Below are 20,363 nucleotides of genomic sequence, written 5' to 3' on the forward strand. Positions count from 1 at the left end.
TTTTTAAATATAATAAAAAATATTTATCTCAATGTTTCTTTTCAATTTAAGCAATAGCAAACTAACTCCAATATTTTCTTGAGTATAAAAAGAAACACAAACCAATAGATTAACACTTTCTCAATGCACATCAATTACATTTCCATTTGTTACACAATTTGCAAAGCAAAAACGATGTGGCAAATGTAATATTCTATCCAAATTATGACAGACCGCAAGAGGATGATAATAAGATTATTTCCATCATCCTTCTCATCATCATCACCGCAACCATCATCATAAAATCCTGCGAAATGAAGCAATTCCGAATGCCAGCTCATACACCCTAAAACCCCCGAAGGGTGAGCCATATTTTCCCGGTAGTGTCCAATAAAACCGTCTCCCAGCTCGCTCGTATCCAATTTCATCCCTCCAGCAGCTGCATTGGAGCATGGATGCAGCGCCCGGTTTATGCAATTGATTAAAGCGCACTTGTCACTGGAAAGGACGATTTGTTTGCGATCCGATCTTGAACCCTGAAGCGTCCCCTACCCTTGGGGGCCCCCTTCCCCCGTGTCGGCATCTTTACCAGCGAGCACCGAGCGAATCCATGTCGCACGTCAAAACACTTGACGCCTTGGGAGAAAACCATTCGAGCATAAATCACACCATGAAAAGACATGTTCCATGTGTCGGGTGCAGTTTGACAGTCCGACTCCGTTTTCCTCGTCCGCTTGCACACCCTTCTCCCCTACTCTTGAGGGGGTGTGTTTTACACATTACCCCGTACATAACAATCACAAAACCGGACAGCGAGAGGATGGACAATAGACAACACAGCCACAGACCAACGGTCGTAAAAGGTTACCATCAGGGTCAGGGGCGCAAGGGTGCACAAGAGTACCGTGTACCGGGACGATGTTGTAAATGAAGCCCGAAGGATGTGTTTCAGTTTCAGTTGCAATCGAAATTTATCACACACCCACTTTATTGCGCAGGATTGTGCTACCGCTTTGTATCATGTTACGTTTGGGTTAGGAAAGGTCATAACCCTTCGGAACAGAATTTGCAGGACTACTTCACTTCAGGATTGCCAGGATCCTAATCCATCAAAGTTGTGTTGTGGCTGGCCATTTCAGAATGGAAACGAGTGACCTACTTTTTAAACAATTACCACCCTCCCGTAAGCCTCTCACTTCAACATTAAATCCATTATTCTGCGGTTTTTGGATGATGCTAGTGAAACCTCTCAGCAATGGCTTAACCCCATCAGACAGTGGCGAGTTTTTGTTATATGTTAATACGCAATTTGTCTTTCCGTAGGTCATGAATGGTCATGAACCGTTGTGCTCTGCTCTGGAAGAGTTTTAGACCCATCCCTCGCAAAGACGGTGACAGATAAGACAGATTGGACAGTTGGATTGGATCACTCACAGCATTTGCATTTTCAAAATTTATTTCTCTATGCATAAGACGAGCTTGGGAAAGTGCTCATTGTTTAGTGGCAAATATCCGGACCTGACGCTTTTGATGATTTGAATTATCGGCATGTAGAAAGTGTATCACAAAGTGCTTTGAGATGTTTGCTAATTCGTATTTTTCTTTCTTTCCTTCCCTTTCTTGCTCTATAAATTTACAGATATCGCACCTGCAGCCACACGATCAATTGCCGCACCTACCGAAGCCTGTAGATCACTATCCACAGCACCATCATCACGGACTTCACATCAACGACCCTCTCTACACAACAACCAGCGCCAACCGATACGGTCACAATCTCTTACGCTTCGATCCAGGTTCGAACCCTTCCTCGCAAACTGGTTACTACGCCGACTACTATCACTCCTACCATCAACCGCTACCCGTACGGCCATACCGAGTGCCCGGAGCGCAACACTCCCGATCGCTACATGACCCAACCACAACGACACGGTCTGTAAGCGAGCGGCTCAACAACTACGACTACCGGACGAGCGAACGTAACCGGGTCGCCCTGTACGGGTATACGAGCGAATCGGACCGTGCGCGTGGCCCCGTTGGTGGTATTCTAAAGAATAACATCAACACCACCGGGAACTACCACCAGCTGCCATTGCCAGCTGCGTCCCACAGACCACATCCACTAGCCTATGACCTGAAGGAGCAGCAGCAGCACCAGTATGAGCAGCGCAATAACGCTCACGACCCTTACCGCGCTTCCCACGGTGTCAAAAACACCAACAACACCGTTGACCACGGCTACAACGTGAACTATAGCTTAAACTTTACGAAAAATCAGTACAACATACTCATCTCGCCACCGCTCCATCCGGACCTCGGGCCGAGAGTTGCGGTTCCACCGTACGAGGAACATCCACCCGCATCAACGAACCGTACCGATACTGCACGCTCGAAGTACTACAACCACCGGGAACATCCGTACCCGAAGACGTCCAATCAGACGAAACAGAACGGCACTAAGCCGCCCGGGAGGCAACAACAGCAGCAGCAGCAGCAAAAGCAACCCAAGTCCAGCGAGCAACCGGGTGTGATACTTTCCGAAAAGCAGTTACTCGCCCAGCAGGAGGAACTGGCCGGCAAGATGCAGCGTGAAGAGATCATCATCGAGCACAGCCAGCTGATGGGTGGGGATGGAACCGGTCCGGGTGCGATCATACATCCTGGTGGTGGTCAGTTGCCGTACGATCAGCGCCGCGATGGCGGTGCTTCCGGTGTCGGATCGAAGGGTTTGGGTGCGTTCAGCGTACTCACGCAGGGACATCACTTTACGCAGGTAGGTGAAATTCGCGCTTTACTTTGTGACCCATTGACAGAGATATGATTACGGACGACCAATTAAGGCTCCATAGATAACGAGGGGGGAAACCTCAAACCGTTAAGCAATGGGATAGTGTTTTCCAATGCAACTGTCGCGATATCTTAGATTCTCTATCAATTCACTTCAACACCCACCTAGAGCCACTCGAAGGACTCGAATGGCGACATGGCGCGAAACGTGTTTTTCGCTGTTTCAAGATTGCCAATCATCATAAAGGTGTCACTTCCCTGCAAAAGCTTACCGTTTTGTTTTTTTGTCCCCACTAGATGGGCTCACTGTGGAGTTCCGCGTAATTGAATTCAAACCGTGCATTAACCTACCGTCGTGTGCTGGTCAGCAGCGAAATAGGTAGTTCACAAATCAGGCTCACTTAAGCGCTCGCTGCGCTATAGGTCATAAATTGAACCTGAAATTGAAATCGATCGGAGATTTTTTTTTTCTTCCTTCTGCCTGCTACTTTCCTATGGAGTGGTGTGATCGGCAAAAAACGGGGACAATCTTAGATAATGCTGGATTAGCAAACACAAAACCTGTTCAACTTTCGTGCACGCAAACATTCCATGGTGTTACCACCCGCAGACAGTTGAAGCGCCCAGTAAACAGCTGAATAAAGTTTTCCGGTAAACCTTCGTAATCTGGCAGTAGTATATGAATGTTCACGATGAGGATCAACAGTGATAAAATCGAATTCGATGTTCAGCAGATCGGTAGCCGATAATATCTCAGAGAGCCTTGGAATATGTAGCTATATAAACTTAACTACCGAAATCCGTCGCAGCGGATTCCTGCAACGGTAATGGACCATCGATAATTTATTACACCCATGCTCCGTGGCTGATGGAAAGATGGAAAGGTTGCAAGGTGTCGTCTCTAGCCGATGTATGGAATGACCCAAAGCTCCCCAAAGTCAAATTTCTCGGTAAGAGCTTCGTAGGATCGTAAAAACGAAAAACGTTTGCCAAATATCAATGACCATCCCAAGAAGCGATTCTTGGGAACGCGAACCGATGGTGTTAACCGTTGATCCATAAAATTCCGAAACATATAATTTATGCAATCTCACCTCATCCTGACCTGCGGCAGCCAACGGAGGGAGGTGTTTGCTACCTGGCGCCCCAGTAGCCCGTTTCAACGCCTTTTCATACATCTGCAGGTGTCTAAGCACGTATACTAGAATTCAATTTCATCGCCATCTACGAGCAGTGGCCGCCCCGGGCACCGGTTTACGGCACCGGATTGAGATGTGGAGCTTAATTAATGCAGAAGCCAATGTACGCTCGCCCGGTGTGTAGGACGTGTGCTGTACCCAGACAGAACATGTTCAACCCGGCTACCCAGACACTCGCCAGTTAGAGAGCAGTAAAATTTACCACCCCCAAAGCACCTCTGGTTATGAAAAGCTAATTAATATTTAATGGAGGTTCCAATATCGCGAGTCTCACGTGTGTTTGTGTGTTTCCTCCGCGACTTTGTCACCGTATAGTATGCCGTCACGAGATATCTATGACGGCTGACAGCTAGAGCTCGCTGTTATATCGTACCGGCTTGAAGCCGGCTCAAGACTAACAGGAATGCTGAACCAGCGTGGAACGTGCACACTCGTCTCGTCTAGAGGGGAGCAGAATTGCCACAGTAAGTGCATTGCTTGCTAATTCTGCACCGACAAGCTGGACGAAGATCGTCGGCTTTTGATGATTGGTGCGGAATGTGCGCCAGCCGTACGGGAGAAGGCCAAGCAATGTTAGGTATTCCACCGAGTAGAAGGTTCCGGTCAGGTGGCCGACCTTCGATGGAATGATTCGAAGAATCTCGCGCAACTTCAAGCAAGCTGCTGACGTTTGAAGAAAACCTTGGCGATTGCAAATATTCTCATTCACCCCAGGTTTTATGAGATAAAAGTATAGATGAAGTTATTATTAGCAATCCTTAAAGATTACGCTTTTTATTAAGATGTTAAAGATACTGGACAGACAGACGTGCAGTTGATACCTTCGTAAGGTAAACCGGCTATAATGCCAGCAAACTAGTCACTGCTAAGATTAAGCTTCACCCCCAAAACAAGTCTCTGACACCTTCGTAAAAATAAACACTGAGCTCGAAGCTACCGGACGCTTACAAATTGACACTAAAGCTGCACTGAATTGCCTCAATAAAGCCCCGTACTGCTCACGGTTGTGCCATAAACTGACAGATTCCAGAAGTATTTTCGCTCAATCCTATTCAAATAAAATGTCAGGAAGCGAACTCTTGTAGATAGTTTCTGTTCTTCTTCGTGCAATTGTGTTCCGACCTTACGAACCTCTTCAGCTTAACAGAAACCAGTTATCCATGCCTATCTCTGTCCACACCATGTCACAGGGTGTTTATCTATTCCACGATAAAATTAACCCAAAAACACGTCGACAACGTTCCAGCGTAGCATAGATCAATGTCGTCCTGCTTTATCGGCGACAACTTCGCTGATCAAAATGCTACGATCAAGTGCGGTACGTTTCGGACCGGTTCGAGGGTGTTGAAAAGTGCATGTTGTTTCACACCCAACACACACACACACACACACACACACACACACACACACACACACACACACACACACACACACACACACACATATATATATATATATACATGGGGAAATATGCGGTTCCAATTAAAAGTAAATTGTGTACTTTTCATAATTGACCGTAATTTACATGCATTGCTTTGCATTGCCGGCTATGCTTGGCTATGCGTACCCACGCGTACCTCTTTAGTGTGATCGATGATCGATCCTGTAAGCAGCAATCGGTTGGAATGTTAGCGAACAGGCCTAACGAGTTTAGATGTTTATTTTAATTCGCTACATTTGTTTACATTTTTGCACCAAATAATAAAATCGCATGGCTTTGTGTGTTGATAAATAGTAATCCCTTTTTAGATTTACCGAGAATTGTTAGTGATCAGATTAGCATCCGTAAGATAGCAAAAATTTGTAATGCATGTTTCTCTTTGATATGGATTTAATTCTTTACCGCACCACATATTTTGTTCCACATGTATGAGTCTCTACTTCTTTTATTAGTAATGATTGAACTTATCAATTAGGCTATGACTTTCTTATCAAATAAATACTTTGACAGCCCTAGTTATTAGCTCGTTTCAATTTCAAAATTTAGTTTTTTCTTAATATTCATGGATTACCAACTAAGCGTGTGTACAGAAGAACAATATGGATTTGGAGGGACATTGGCGGGCTCAAGATGCACATTCAAGCATCAATCAAATACGTTAATAGTTCAGTCGAGCCCAATTTACCGTGGTGTTGCTATCCTTTGGTGCTATGTTCAAGGTATTCGAATCCCTTGTCCTATCGTATATCCTTCCGTTTTAGAATCTTGGGTTCGGTATGCCGTTGCTGACAAGCTTTAGGATTGTTTCTAACAAACAGGCATATTAGGTATGTCAAATTAGACAACTGCCTCTCCTCATCATCCATGGGTCATCTGGTGTTCTTCGGCGAAGAGCGCATAGTCCTATTCTGTTCATTTTATTTACTGACGAGTTCATCACTGCTCTTCCGCGTGACGAACACGTTATGGGAGTTCTGTCCCAGAAAGGGTCCTCTGTCTGGCTAAAGGCTCTGTGGCTCTTTTATGGGATTCGCTCGATCTTTTGACCAGAATGATCAGTGGTTAGTAGCGTGCACCTCGTTCGATAAGTATCATCAAATGTTTGACTTTAACTTTGTTTGAGTTTTGTTAAAACTCAGGGACAGATAGTAATGTTGATTAAGCAAAAAATAAACACAACAAACAGAAAAATCAACAACTTTATTAAAAAAAAAATACCGACCAGATAAATCATGTAAATTAAAGAAGAATTCTGGAGTAAGTTCTTCTATTTCAAATCAATTCTGAGATCCAATTTGAATGCTCAATTATGCTAGGGCATACACATAATTCAACATGCTATTGTAGCTCATAATATTCCTTCCATGAACCTTATAAAAATTCCTCAAATTAATATGCTTTCTCAACGCGATTGTCATTCTTCTGCAACGATACCAGCAAATGGATATTTCTATTGATTCTGTCGCATCACCATAGCCCACACGGTGCGTACAATAATGAGCGCCCTAGGTTCCCATTAGCGACATCCTACGCGGTGGAGCAGTAAGGCATGCAATCACTCATAATTGCAGCATTCTGCCTGTCACTTACCATCCTCACACTGCTCAATCTCACTAAAAGCCGACATTCAATAGCGACAAACTGCACTTTCAACAATAGAATTGTTGGTCCCCATAAATCCCTCTCCAGCCATCTACTTTGCGTGTGTGCGCATTACAAATTTCTCCATCGCATCCACCAGCTACGTTTTGATTGATCACGGACATTTCCATAATGACAGGCTGCTCGTCCGCGAAAGCGCCATTCTTGGAAACGGAGCACAATAATAATGCACCAAGCGCCATCATGAAGCTGCAGTTTTGGTATAAAATTTATCCTCCTTTTTTTCCGCCCAACGCATTTCCAGATAATTGCAGCACTAGCCGTTTCGTTGGGTCCACTAGCGGCCGGACTTGGGAAGGGTTACTCCAGTCCCGCCATTGACAATCTACAGGAGCTACAAAACATGAAGCGTGGCAACTACACACACTTCTCCGTCAACGATCAGCAGGTTAGCTGGATTGCTAGCCTGTCCCTGCTCGGCGCCTTATTCGGTGGCATGTTCGGTGGGCTGGCGATGCAGTACGGACGCAAGCGTGTGCTCACGCTAATGTCACTCCCGTTCTCCATTTCCTGGATACTGACCATGTTTGCCAAGTCGGTCGAAACGATGTTCTTTACCGCGTTCGTTGGTGGATTCTGCTGTGCGATCGTGTCGACGGTGGCGCAGGTATACGTCAGTGAGATCGCGTCGCCCGACATCCGAGGGTTCCTTAGTGCCATCCAAAAAATAGCCGGCCACTTCGGCATGCTGATATCGTATCTGCTCGGTGCGTACCTGGACTGGCGGCAGCTAGCAATGCTGATCGCGATGGCACCGATAATGCTCTTCATATCTGTGATCTACATACCGGAAACACCGAGCTTCCTAGTGTTAAGAGGATGCGACGAAGAAGCGCACCGGTAAGTCCTGAACCGCGTTCACCTCCCAATAGCTGAGGCCCTTTTGCGGTATTAATATTGCGGTTTTCTTTCTCAGCTCACTGCAATGGTTGCGCGGGCCGCACAAAAATGTAGAGCTCGAGCTGGACACGATCCGCTCGAATGTGCGGACGACGCGCATGAACCTGCTGAACAGGATCAATACCTCGGCAGCGAACGGTGCAGTCGGAACCGGTGTAACGGTAGATGGTGCCACTGGACAATCGATACCGCTCGGAAATCATCGCCGAGGGCTTCGTTATTACATCGAAATGATCTCCTTTGAGGCGATCGTTTCGAACGTCAAGTCAGTGCTCCGGAACGCTCGTCTAGTCAAACCAATCCTCATCACGTGCGGGTTGATGATCTTCCAACGCTTTACTGGTGAGTAATTTTGGCACAATTTTTTTTTTTCAACTTATTGGATTGTTAATTAAACGATGCCCTTCCCACAACAAAACAGGTGCTAGCTCATTTAATTTCTACGCCGTCACCATCTTCCGCAAAACGTTCGCCGGTATGAATCCTCACGGTGCGGCCATTGCGGTTGGGTTTGTGCAGCTGCTAGCGTCGATGCTTTCCGGATTGCTGATCGACACGGTTGGCCGCATTCCACTGTTGATCGTGAGCAGTATCTTCATGTCTCTAGCACTGGCTGGCTTTGGATCCTGTGTGTACTACGGCGAAACGAGCAAAATGCTAATCGCCGAAGGTGGCGTCCTGTCCGACGTCAGTATGGCGACAGGGCAGAACGACTGGATACCGCTGCTCTGTGTGCTCGTATTTACTGTGGCCTTCGCGTTGGGCATATCGCCCATTTCCTGGTTGCTGGTGGGGGAACTGTTCCCGTTGGAGTACCGCGCGGTGGGTAGCTCGATCGCCACCAGCTTCAGCTACTTCTGCGCCTTTCTCAGCGTTAAAACCTTCGTCGATTTCCAGGTAAGTGATGCAATGCCATGTGAGGGAACTTTACATGACTTACAATTCACTTTCTTCTCATTTAATTTTAGAGCTTTCTGGGCCTTCACGGTACGTTCTGGCTGTACGCGTGCATATCCTGCGTCGGGCTGTTCTTCGTCATCATGGTCGTGCCGGAGACGAAGGGACGCGACTTGGAAGAAATGGATCCGCGCTACGTGCGAACACTAACGATCAATCGATGAGACATGGGTACCCACGTAGAGTATTTAGTATAGTATTTAAGGGACCGCTTCCTTTCCCATCTGCGCCAATGTTGGATGGTCGAGAGGGCTACCATGCGCTGGCAGTTCGTGCTCGAAAGCAATTCCGACTGTAGACTGTTCCTCTATATGTGCGCCAAACGCGGCTGTATAGCTGAATGTATAGTTTGAACTGAACGAGCGCGAGAACAAGTATTAGCACCAATCAATGAGGCCACTGTACCGGGGAAACGTGAACCCTCAATCGTTGAACAGGGGTAGAGCATTTACTAGCGAACGTAGAAATTGTGTTTCTGTTCCGTTTTTGCCTCAAAGCGTGTATTTTGTTGAGCTTTTCCTCAAAGACCAACAACACACGTCACTCAACTACTTGAATTCTGCTTAATACAAAGAGACATAAAAATCGAGCAAGTGTTCCTAATAGACTTTCGTTTTGCCCTCTTGGCCCACACTTGAAGCAGTGGGTGGACCTTAGACGAGTGCTCCAGTAGCTGAGAAAGGAAAACTAGAAACTAGACAAATTCTATCAACGATCAAAATAGTGAAACTCGTCCAGTCGAAAGTGTTATAAGAAACAAGCGTATCCTAGTCCTAGCAGTGACTAGGAGTGACTACCGTGGTTGAACAAAAAAACACTGTTGTTCCCGGTCCCAGAGAATCGTCTGAGGCCCTTAGAGCCCTTAGCGAGACAGAGAGACAATAATTTATATCGTAGCAAAAATAAAACAAAAACAGCAACACAGAAATCAATTATAAATATAGATTAAAGTTAGCGTAGGGCCAACGTAGAATGTTTGTAATGAACGTATGCGGCCCCACAACTTATAAATATATATACAGATCTATTATACATACTTATATATAGTATACATACAGAATCAAAAAACGAAACTGGCCAGTCGCGCCATCGTAAGAAGTATTTTTAAACCTCTAGAGAAAGGAAGAAGCAACAAGAAACAATAAATTATACAGAAGGGACGCATATAGGCGCTTACTTATAACTGACATTGCTTTGCCATTTGCAGCGTGTATTACTAGACCATGCCTAGGTGAAGACGGCGGTAAAGATGTTATCAAAGTTAGAGAAGGAGGATACTGGAAGGCAGAAGAGAGAGTACAGCAAAGAAATTGGGTATGTTTGAGAGTTTATTTCCCTTTTTCGCTTCCTTGTACGAACGTCATCCTTCAGCATGAGGTTCTCTGTCCTATTACAAAAAAGCGTTACACAGCGTTGTACATACAGACGGTGCGCGTACTTAAGACGCCATTTAATATCGGCCAAGCCGGGTAAGATTTTTTAAATCGACATATCTTCCAAACCGTAAGTAGAGCAAAGGGGCAGGTGAAAAGGTTCTAAAAATGAAAATGGGACAAACAGCCTAAATGTATGCAATCTGTTGGACAAGATTGTATTCTTTGAGGCTCAAAGAGACTTATTGTTTGTCGAGTTTGACAAAGTTTGCCATTTAAAAATATCTACAGCAGGATTGTAAGAGTGTTTCTGTGGAGCAAACGTACAGGGATGGCAGTTGCGTTAAGCACATCCTAAAAATCTGTTTAGTTGTGTTATCCCTTCTCGTCAAATTGGTGACCTCTGTCACACTTTTTTTCACAAACCATAACTAACCTGCTAGTTCTCGAATCTACCCTATCTACCTGATGTTGACACATGCACACATACACACACCGTTACGTATCAGTTCGAGCGTCTATTTAAGCGACCAGTACAAGAGAATGATATCAATTTTTCAATTAGTACAAACTTGTTATATCAGTAATGGTGATCGAGAGTTTAAAAACGATTTGATTTTGAGATGTACCCAACATCAATTACGCAAAGATAGTTCGAATGAATTATATATGAAAAAAAAATCGACCAAAAAAACACTGACGAATAATCTCCTCGAAAAAACTAACACAATATCATACAAATGGGACGAACCTTCTTCGTATTCGAATTTCTATAGCCTGTTCTGCTTCTTGTTCGAAACGTTACCCTCTCGCTCTCAATCTCTACCCTTCTAACTACTACTCGTATTCCCCGTCGTTTATTTACATTTCTAACAATTAACACAACACATTTTATCAACAACGTAAGCAAGTAAACGGATACCTAACAGCGTACATCGATCGGGAAAAAATCAAATAGGCGTACGGTAAAACTTCATGACAATAAAAATGATTTCAAAAATCAAACCAAGTGTTCAGCGGTCAGCAGTGTACTGCAAAAACCTAGGAGCAGCATTGTATAACAACTACCTGCAGTAAAGTAAAAGCTAAGCTACTGTTGTACCGCTTCGTTTCTTGTTTTTTGTTTTTTTTTTTCATGCGACAACCTTAAGACCGGATGGACTGTACAGTACGGAATCCATCAATCGAATTCTCTCGGTAGTATGGTAGCATATCGAATAGCTTGCATTCTTAAGCCCAATTTAAATCTTTTCTAAACTCTAAGGCGATGAATTTTAACCATATAAATGACAAAACCAATAATAGATCACAAGTAACGGTGAGAGTAGAGTAGAGAGTCACAAGCCGTCATTATTTACAATTCGTAAAATACGGTTTAAAACGATTCATTAGCTAACGTTACCAAGTAACGGTTCTAAAATGAAACTTTGAAGGTATGTAAGACCCCCGAAGGTGGAATTATTTCCAACAGCAACGCGTAAAATAGTGCCGGGAATTTTCGCTTCTGGGCCTAGCTTACTTATATAGCACACACTGTACGACGCGTATCGTTAGGAATCGTTTAAACTGTTTAAACGACGTGCAGCTGAAATTAAAAAAAAAGATGGAGAAGAGACTTAGAAGTGAATTTTTGTTTTTACTTCTCAGACCGTTAGAGTGTCTCTCTGTATTAGCTTCAAATTGCCAATGTTCCGTGTTTGCTTTACTGTGTTGAATGTTGAAGCAAACCAAACCTTGGTAGCCAGTAGTGTCGAACCGTACTTAAAAAGGTTAGCAAATTAAGTTGCCGCCTAGACTAGGAAAGTAAACGTTCAAGGCTAACCCATTTCACTCATTTCTTCATCAACTGTAGTTTATATTGTGGTGAAGTTTTGGCGTTAGCTAAGTGGCAATCCGTACCGCGATGCAATAATAGTATCTGTATATTGTTTAAATACTTAAGTTTACTCATTAGTTTTCGTGAGAAGGAATAATGAATTTTATGTTTCACAACTAAAATCTTTCGTTTTGTTTTATTTTATTTGTGTGTTGTAAATTATTTTTATCCGATTTTTTTTTTCGTATTTTTTAACAGCTTTACATGTTGCTATTTGCTGGAGTAGAAAACACTCCGGTTGGTGTGAAAGAAAGAAGAAAGAAAAAAACAGCATTTAAAACCCCGCGCAAACAAACAGAGTGCATGTGCAAAATTCTAAAGCAAACATTATACAATAATAAATTCGTGTTGATTCGTAAAAAGAGACATGTTTATAAAGGATAGAAAAAATACAAAAGCATTTAATAGATTTTTCTTCTGCCCTAGAGCCGCCGATCATGATAGAGCATAGAACAATTTTTTGTACAACGACGGAAACGAGAAACATATAAAAGCTAAAGTAAATAACACACAATAGTAGAATGGCCAAACAGAAACGCGAGGAAAGAAAAAACGTAAGTAATACCATATAGAAGAAGACAAAACAAAACAGAAAAAGACATAAAAGTAAAACAATCCTAAAAATCACAAACACAAAGTCAATAATGAAAGAAAAAATTAAAACACTAAGTCATACACACACTCACACACAGTACCGAAACTCCAAGAAAGTAGCTTTAAATGTGACAATAAAAAATGATAGTTGTTTAATACTTAGCATCGCATTCAATAAAACGAAACAAAACAAAAGAAAAGAAAAACAAAATGGCCAACAAATTGATGCCGTACAGGAATGAACAACTCACGAATCAAATCAATTACGACAAAAACGGCAAACAAACCAAAAACAACTAAAAATTAGCCAAACGAAAAGAGATAAATTTATTAAAAGCAAAGAGTAAAACTTAACACTATAGAAAAATTAATGTAAAAAAGATTAATAATGACAATACGCGATGAAGAAGTGAAGCAAACATCGGACTCGTATCGATCGTTTCTATATATTTGCTACGGAGGCGGAACCAATGATGATAATCGGTTGATGATTTTACTTCCTCACTAACTAACACACGAGCTATAAATATGGATAGGTTTATTCTTCCTCATTGTTGTTTGTTACAGATTGTATACAATCAGATCGTTTCAAAACATTTAAAACTTTGCCAAGCATAGTCACATATCTTCCTCATCGAGAGGGAAGATACAGTTATTAACGATATTGTTATGTCAATGCTACAGTTTAATAAACAAGCAACACGCTGCTCTCTAAAGCTCAATTTAATTGCTCTTCTAAAGAGATTTTCGATATTAAGCCGAACCAAAACGAGAAAAGAAATCATAGCTAAACAGTGTTCAAAACAAAGCAAGTTTATAGGGAATTCGAAGAAAGATAGTAAAAAGAGAAAAACAGATATACTTAATAGCTAAAAAAAACCCCACAGGAGAAAGCTTATAGCGTTAATAATATAAAAGAAAAGAAATACATAAAATCAAATTTAAACTTTAAATCGGAATCAAACTATCGAACACGAGCAACCAGAAACAAACAAACAAAAAATGGACGAAAAAGAAAGGAGAAAAAAAGCATCTTTTCTAACACGAGTTGAATTTTATGTCCAATATTTTGATTTTATTGCATCTGTTCGCAAAGAGTGAAGGAGCGTTATGAGAGGGAGAAACCAAAATGAAACACGAAAGTTAGACTGTAAACAGTACACCAAAACAAAGCAACAAGCAAAAGGCGTAAAATAATAAAAACTCTCAATGACACGCACAGGCCCATAATCACAGGCAAACACTTTCGGATCCCAACCCAAAAAAAAAAAAACAACCAATGTAAACCCGTTTCAATATATATAGGTGTTTGTAGTGTGCGCCCTCGCCAGTGTCCACGTTTGATGATCTGGCGGGTTGGGACGCTTAGGAGAGTATACCTTTTTTGTACAATATATCCGCTAAAGGAAAGGCCAACCTCCCTCAATTCTGCTAAACAAAAAAAACACCTCCGTACAGACGTGTCCACCGGGCGCGTTTGTCATGTTCCGAAATAAAAATAAAATAGAATGAAGTGGTGCGCTTATGTTTTGTTCGTTTCTGCAATAGCTGTAAACTTCAAATATCACAATTACAATCCCTTCGCCGGGGAATTCGTCGTTGGTACCACCGTACACCTGCAATGGACTGGGGGCTTAAACGCTGTCTCCGAGGAGCAGCCACATCGCCAATAGTAACTTGACCCACGTAATAACGACCAAATATAAATTATTTAATGGTATACTAACAGAATTTCAGGCTCCGTTCGCCAGGACACAGTTGACTGTGGGATCCACTCCACCGTAGACAACTGCGCCATCAAAATTCCTAATCACGAATTCCATCTGTCGACGACAAAAGCCATTTTGAGCTGTGGAAATGAGCTGAGGGTCCTATTTTGTTTGTAATCTTTAATGTGAACTCACTAGCAGATGCTCATAAATTACTATACGCAGGTGACCTAACCTAACCATTTCATTCTGTGAAATATATTCACGAAAAGGGGCTGGCTGTGATATTTGGAGGAAATTTGAATAGGAAAGTGTACACCTTTATCGCTGGTCGGTTTGCAACTGTATATTCGTTTGTCCTTTTTTGTATATAATATTTCATGCAGTTCATAATTCGTGTAGATCGAGCAGTTTCTAACGTCGAGTAGTTTATAACCTAATCTTAGTTTCCTAACGCTTTGTTTTATGCAATTCAAATTTATGTTCGAAAATAATTATTCTAATTCCAACACATTCCTGTGCACAACGTTACTCATTGTCAAAACTTGCAGAAATTTCTAATCGAATTTACTCATTGGACAAAAAATGTATGTATGTTAACGTAAATAAGTGTTGTGTGGTCACTTCCACAAGGAAAAAGCATCTCATAGTTTTCGACTACAAAATTATAGGCGTAGCAGTACAAAGTACTAATGAAACTCGCGATCTCAGTATGATGCTCGACAGCAGGTTAACAAAAACCATTTTGACCTGTCCATTTCGAAAGCTTTGCATGTTTTAGGATGTATACTTCGTTTAACCAAAGATTTTAAGGAACCTTTCTGGGGGTGTTTAAGGACCCAGCAAGACGTCGTGATATGGCCCGGTCAACAATAGATCTCCAGGAAACACGATCCCTGGCTGCAGCTTCCCATACATGTAGGAACCCGATCTCGGACAGGTCTTCCTTCACCTGATCCAGCCAACGAACTCGCTTTGCTCCCCAACGCCTCGTGCCAAACTGGGGGTCGCTGACGAATACCTTCTTGGCGGGGCATGAGTCCGGCATGATGTCCGATTCTCCGTATAGCTCAATAAGCTCGTGGTTCATCCTTCTTCTCCACACTCCATGCTCGAACACACCGCCAAAGATGGTCCGGAGGATGCGACGCTCAAACACACCAAGAGCGTTTGCATCGTCCGCTCGGATGGTCCAAGACTCGTGGCCATATAGGACCATCGGGCGAATCAGTGTGCGATATATCTCACATTTCGTGCGGCCTCGATGTTTTCTGGATCTCAGTAGACGGTGAAGGCCGTAGTAGGCACGATTCGCCTGCACAATGCGTCTCCGGATTTCATCAGATTCTGACATCGATATCCGAAGTTACGACTGTCCCAAGATAGCAGAACTCCTCTACCACCTCGAGGATGTCGCCGTCGACTAACACGCTGCTTCCCACTCGGGCTCTGTCACGATCAGAGCCTCCGGCAAGCAGGTATTTCGTCTTCGTCGCATTGATCATCAATTGAATTCTTGCTGCTTCACGTTTCAGTCGGGTGTACGCTTCACACACCATCGCTGTCGTCTTGCCAACGATATCAATGTCACTCGCGAAGTCAAGAAATTGAAGAGACCGGTAGAGAATCGTGCCACTGGTGTAGTTGTCTAGCCCCGCGCTTCAGGTGTAGGTCTCTTAGTCTTAAAGTGTTCTGTTTATTTTACGTTATGTAGGTAATTTCTGCCGGGTGTACAATTGATGTTAATAATAATATTAAAAGACTACAGACCCACCGAAAGTCATCTTCACCGACAGTGCAAGTGTTCAGGCCGCCTTGGAACATGGCTTCTCTAAGCCCTCATATTTTGGTGATTAGATTTTTAAGCATAAGCAATTTATACAGGGAAATTTAAGGAATAGTTTAAACTTTTTATTAGTTATATTCGCAATTGTTTAAAATCATAGAAGAGCCACACTCTCAACAGTTTTGTATTAGTATTAACCACTGTTTGTATGCACTATAGAGGCGAATGTAGTCTCAGAGACTCAAAGCTTGTATAAAAAAATCCCAAGTCCAAGCTTTTATGTGTATTTTGTAAAAGAACTTACACCTTAATCACATAATCTATACAGATTTTATTCATTATAGCACCATTAGTGTCCAACATTGTGTTGAGTACCTAAAGGCAACCGTTCGAGAATCCTTTAAACTTATACTAGAAATAGCAACAAAGAAAGGGTTCACTACCCTGATGGCATTCGACGCGGTTACCTCACGCGTCATGGTCAGCTTACCAGGACCATGCAAGGGAACCTGCTGAAGAAGAGGACCGCCGTCGGGGGACGGGAAACTCATCACTTTTTCTTGACACATTTCGTTCGCGGATTGCTTGTCTAATTAGGCCCCTCACACTCACAGTCCTCACAGGAAGCGTCGGCAGCCTATATATGGGTACGTAATAGGATTACTTAACGGGGCAGACATGACGTAAAGTTCCGCCCGATCGAAACTCGCTCCGTTAGAACTCCGGTGTCTTATTATTCAACCTCACTGGTCCAGGTATTCTCGTTAAGCGTTATCCAATAGCAACCCTACAACCAATTAGAGCTTCAAACAGGGATTCCAACAGGTTGTTTTACCGCCCAAGAAAGCTCGTTACTTATAAATTACCCTCACCAAGCATCGCCAACCGACAGTCACCAGTCATCTCTCGTTCAGTACACTATTGCCCCAGCAATGATACAACCGACCCGAGTACTACTCCTAGCAAAAGAAAAAACCCAACAACTGCGCCATACGCTCGAGTCGGAAAAGTTTAACTGCAAGCTGGAAAAGTTTCTCACCGTGTACCAGGGCTACAACAAGCTTAAGCCTAAAATTTTCCCCAAACGTATGAGCGCCATGTTCCCGTCGGACGTGGTAGTGGCCAGCGAAGGGCAACCACAAATCTTCCGGCCCGCGTTTGGTTCGAGTGCCTCGTTGAAGCGTCACCAGCAAGATTGGTCCGACAAGTATCAACGCACACGTCCGGGATACGCTATTGCATCGCCTACTACGACGACACGGGATCGAATCGGAGCTGCCGAACCTCAAGGACGACTACAGATTGTCAGTGGTACAGCTGATGTGCTGGTGGACAAACGGAAAGCTTACGGATCTGTTGGACGGGCACGGAAATCACACACCAAAAGTCCACGGCGTGTAATACTACGGCCCAGTGGTGATCTAGGCACGGGCAAGGGCTCAGAATCGTCATCCGATATCTTGTGCTCATCTGTGTTTCTAACCTACCGTGAAGGATTGTTCTTCAGCACTAAGCCGCAGGAAGCGAATTGCACCGATGTGTAGTGCCAGCCAGAAGAGCAATATCTTTGTGTTCGTAGCTTTGCTTCGTGTGTGCGTGTGCCGTAAATAGGCTAAGCTGTTGTCACTCTGAAGTGTGAAAGTTGCGGGCGAGTGGTTTTTTTAAACTTTATATGTGTTCCTGTAAGCTCTGGTACCTTCAAATATACTCTCTTAAGACTTAAATCGTTATCATGTTTACTTACGTAGTGGCCGGTTGCTCCAAGGTTCCAGCAGTTCTCTTTCTCTATCCGGCGATTAAATTTGTGGTAAATCCTTATTGACAGGTTAGCGTTGAAAAATTACATCCATGCTTGCGTTTTGAACAAGACTTCCAGTTCCATCCAGGGGTGAAGGATAATTAGATTGCCTCTAGACTAGGAATCACACCATCAGCCGCATCCCACGATGATTGTGTTCGTCCCCATGGGAGTGGAGTGAAATCATTTTCAATTTACCAGTTTTTTCACCGCCCGGCTAAAAACAGAAGGAATAAAAATATTAGCATAATTTGCTTTGAACGTGACCAGCATCCGTACCCTAAACATCGCGAACTTCCTTTATCTGCGCTATAAAAGCTGCACCGCACGAACTTTCCATTTGCAGAACGCAACTGTGTGCATCAAAGCAAGCAACTCGAGAGTGTCTGTGTGTGTGTGTTGTGGTGCTCAGGAAACAGTAGAACAGTACGCGTTACCATGGCGAGGGTAACGCTAGCGTTTCTAGTGTCACTGGTAGCCTATCTAGCCTACTACGCTCTACTAACTGAGGCCCAACCAATTGGATCACTTGTGCTAACGTCTTCCGGATCGGGACATTCTCCAGCTGGGTCCTCTAATGGCGACGAAAGCGGTGATAACGTGCAGCACGGATGGCTTAAGGATACAAACGCTTACCGCGCAAGAACTAAAAATCGACAGTACGAACGGAAACATCCAGGATCTACCGCCTATCAAGCATTCCGACGGACTGCCCCACTGCCTCTACTGACCCTAAAGGAACAATCTACCGGCAGTACATCGGAGCTCCTAACTCCAGAATCCACGGACCTCGGGAAAGCTGACCAGCTTCGGTTTAACTTCGCCGGATATCTTACCGACGGCGGACCGACCCTGCTGGACGAAGAGGACGAAGACGATGAGATTGGTAGTTTGGTGAAACGTTTCGACGACTATGGGCATATGAGGTTTGGGAAGAGGGGTGGCGAAGGTGATCAATTTGATGATTATGGACACATGAGGTTTGGACGATAGAGTGTCCGTGGACGGTGTCATCAGAGGTGTTGGAGCTAGGAAGTTTTGTGTGTGTGTGTGGAGGAGCCACTTGTGTTTGTACGGTTACTGACATGCGAAATCCTGTTTTGGGGCGGCAAATAAAGCAAACTTCCCATGGGTGAAGTACAATAGGTGGTTTACAGCATAGCAATTCTATGAAAGAAATATTTCTACTCTTACGTCTTTCATCCATAGACAGTCAATTAAGTCTCAGGGAGAATATTTGGAGCCAACCAAGAAGATCACAATGAGATGGCCACGCGACCGAAACTTTATGTGTTTCATTCAATCACTCATAGGAAAGCTCTTGTGTAAGTCTTCTCTTTTATGTAAGTAATCTCTTTTAGATTTGGAAGAAGTTTTCCCTTTGCCTTCCTTACAGATGTGCGTCCCGCACTCCAGTATTGCTTCCCCGCTCCGTCGGAAGGATGAGAGAGAAACGTCACTGGTGGAACTTTGGTCCGTGGTTGAATGCTTCTCCTGGCAAGTTGTTCCAACGTCTTGGTCGACACAGGAAAAAGCCTATCCGTCTGATCCAAGTAGATCTGACAACAGGGCAAGGTACTGAGCGATAGTTCGGAATCAGGAATTTTGATATGCGAATGGAAGTCTCTTGAACGACAAGGACAACCTTTACATAAGACCTCTAAGTGGATGATCCCTGCCACGATGAGACGTCTTAAACGAAGAGGCTCATGTCGGACACTGAATGATGCCAAGAAATACAATTACACTTCAACACATTTATTGCAAAACTTCATTAGATTTTCTTCGATTTCCTTTATTGAACTTTACACCAACTTCGATTGAATTCACGCGCGATAAAATGATACAATTTCCTGCAACAAACCATACGAACGAGAACTTTCCTATGATATTAATTCACCCGCAGTGCACCACTTGTACTGTGCCCTCATTCCGTGCCTCCTCGCGTCGTAGATATTAACACGCATGTAATTTTTCGTTTGTACTTCAATAAATTAACGTGTGACCGTGGAAAAGGGAGCAAAAACGATGTAGCAAAAAACGGGTGTTACAAATATAGAGTGAGAGGTGAACAATTTATGACAATAATGAATGACTGCTGGTTCCCACGTCTTACATGGGACGCTTCCACTATTCCGACTAGTTTCCGAATTTAATTCTACCATTATAATATAGACGATCGTACCTTCGATGGCGATATGTGAATGAAACGAGCTCGTTTTTTGTTCGTGTATCGTTCCGCATGATGATTATATATGTACAAAGAACATTTAAATCGCTTTCTGGTATTTTAATTCAATTA

The 20,363-nt window shown here is 43.4% G+C and overlaps 2 protein-coding genes across 2 annotated transcripts in view; both read left to right on the top strand.

Moving 5' to 3' along the window:
* LOC126564029 (uncharacterized) overlaps positions 1 to 9,195 on the top strand; it is a 72,833-nt gene extending 63,638 nt beyond the window's left edge. Inside the window, exons 2-6 of the mRNA XM_050220932.1 lie at positions 1,619 to 2,752; positions 7,313 to 7,908; positions 7,985 to 8,310; positions 8,390 to 8,865; positions 8,937 to 9,195. Coding sequence (XP_050076889.1) covers positions 1,619 to 2,752; positions 7,313 to 7,908; positions 7,985 to 8,310; positions 8,390 to 8,865; positions 8,937 to 9,089 — 2,685 coding nt within the window. The 3' untranslated portion in view covers positions 9,090 to 9,195. The remainder of the gene's footprint in view (positions 1 to 1,618; positions 2,753 to 7,312; positions 7,909 to 7,984; positions 8,311 to 8,389; positions 8,866 to 8,936) is intronic.
* A 9,295-nt stretch (positions 9,196 to 18,490) lies between these two features.
* LOC126565468 (uncharacterized) lies at positions 18,491 to 19,054 on the top strand. The gene has a single exon (XM_050222650.1). It carries the CDS (start codon positions 18,500 to 18,502, stop codon positions 19,052 to 19,054), a length of 555 nt encoding a protein of 184 aa, XP_050078607.1. The 5' UTR covers positions 18,491 to 18,499.
* The last annotated feature ends 1,309 nt before the right edge of the window (positions 19,055 to 20,363 follow it).

The sequence above is a fragment of the Anopheles maculipalpis genome, chromosome 3RL, assembly GCF_943734695.1.
Source record: "Anopheles maculipalpis chromosome 3RL, idAnoMacuDA_375_x, whole genome shotgun sequence".
Classification (NCBI taxonomy): domain Eukaryota; kingdom Metazoa; phylum Arthropoda; class Insecta; order Diptera; family Culicidae; genus Anopheles; species Anopheles maculipalpis.

Coding starts and splice junctions, on each gene's coding strand:
- LOC126565468 (XM_050222650.1), top strand. CDS start 18,500: ATGGCGAGGGTAACGCTAGCGTTTCTAGTGTCACTGGTAGCCTATCTA.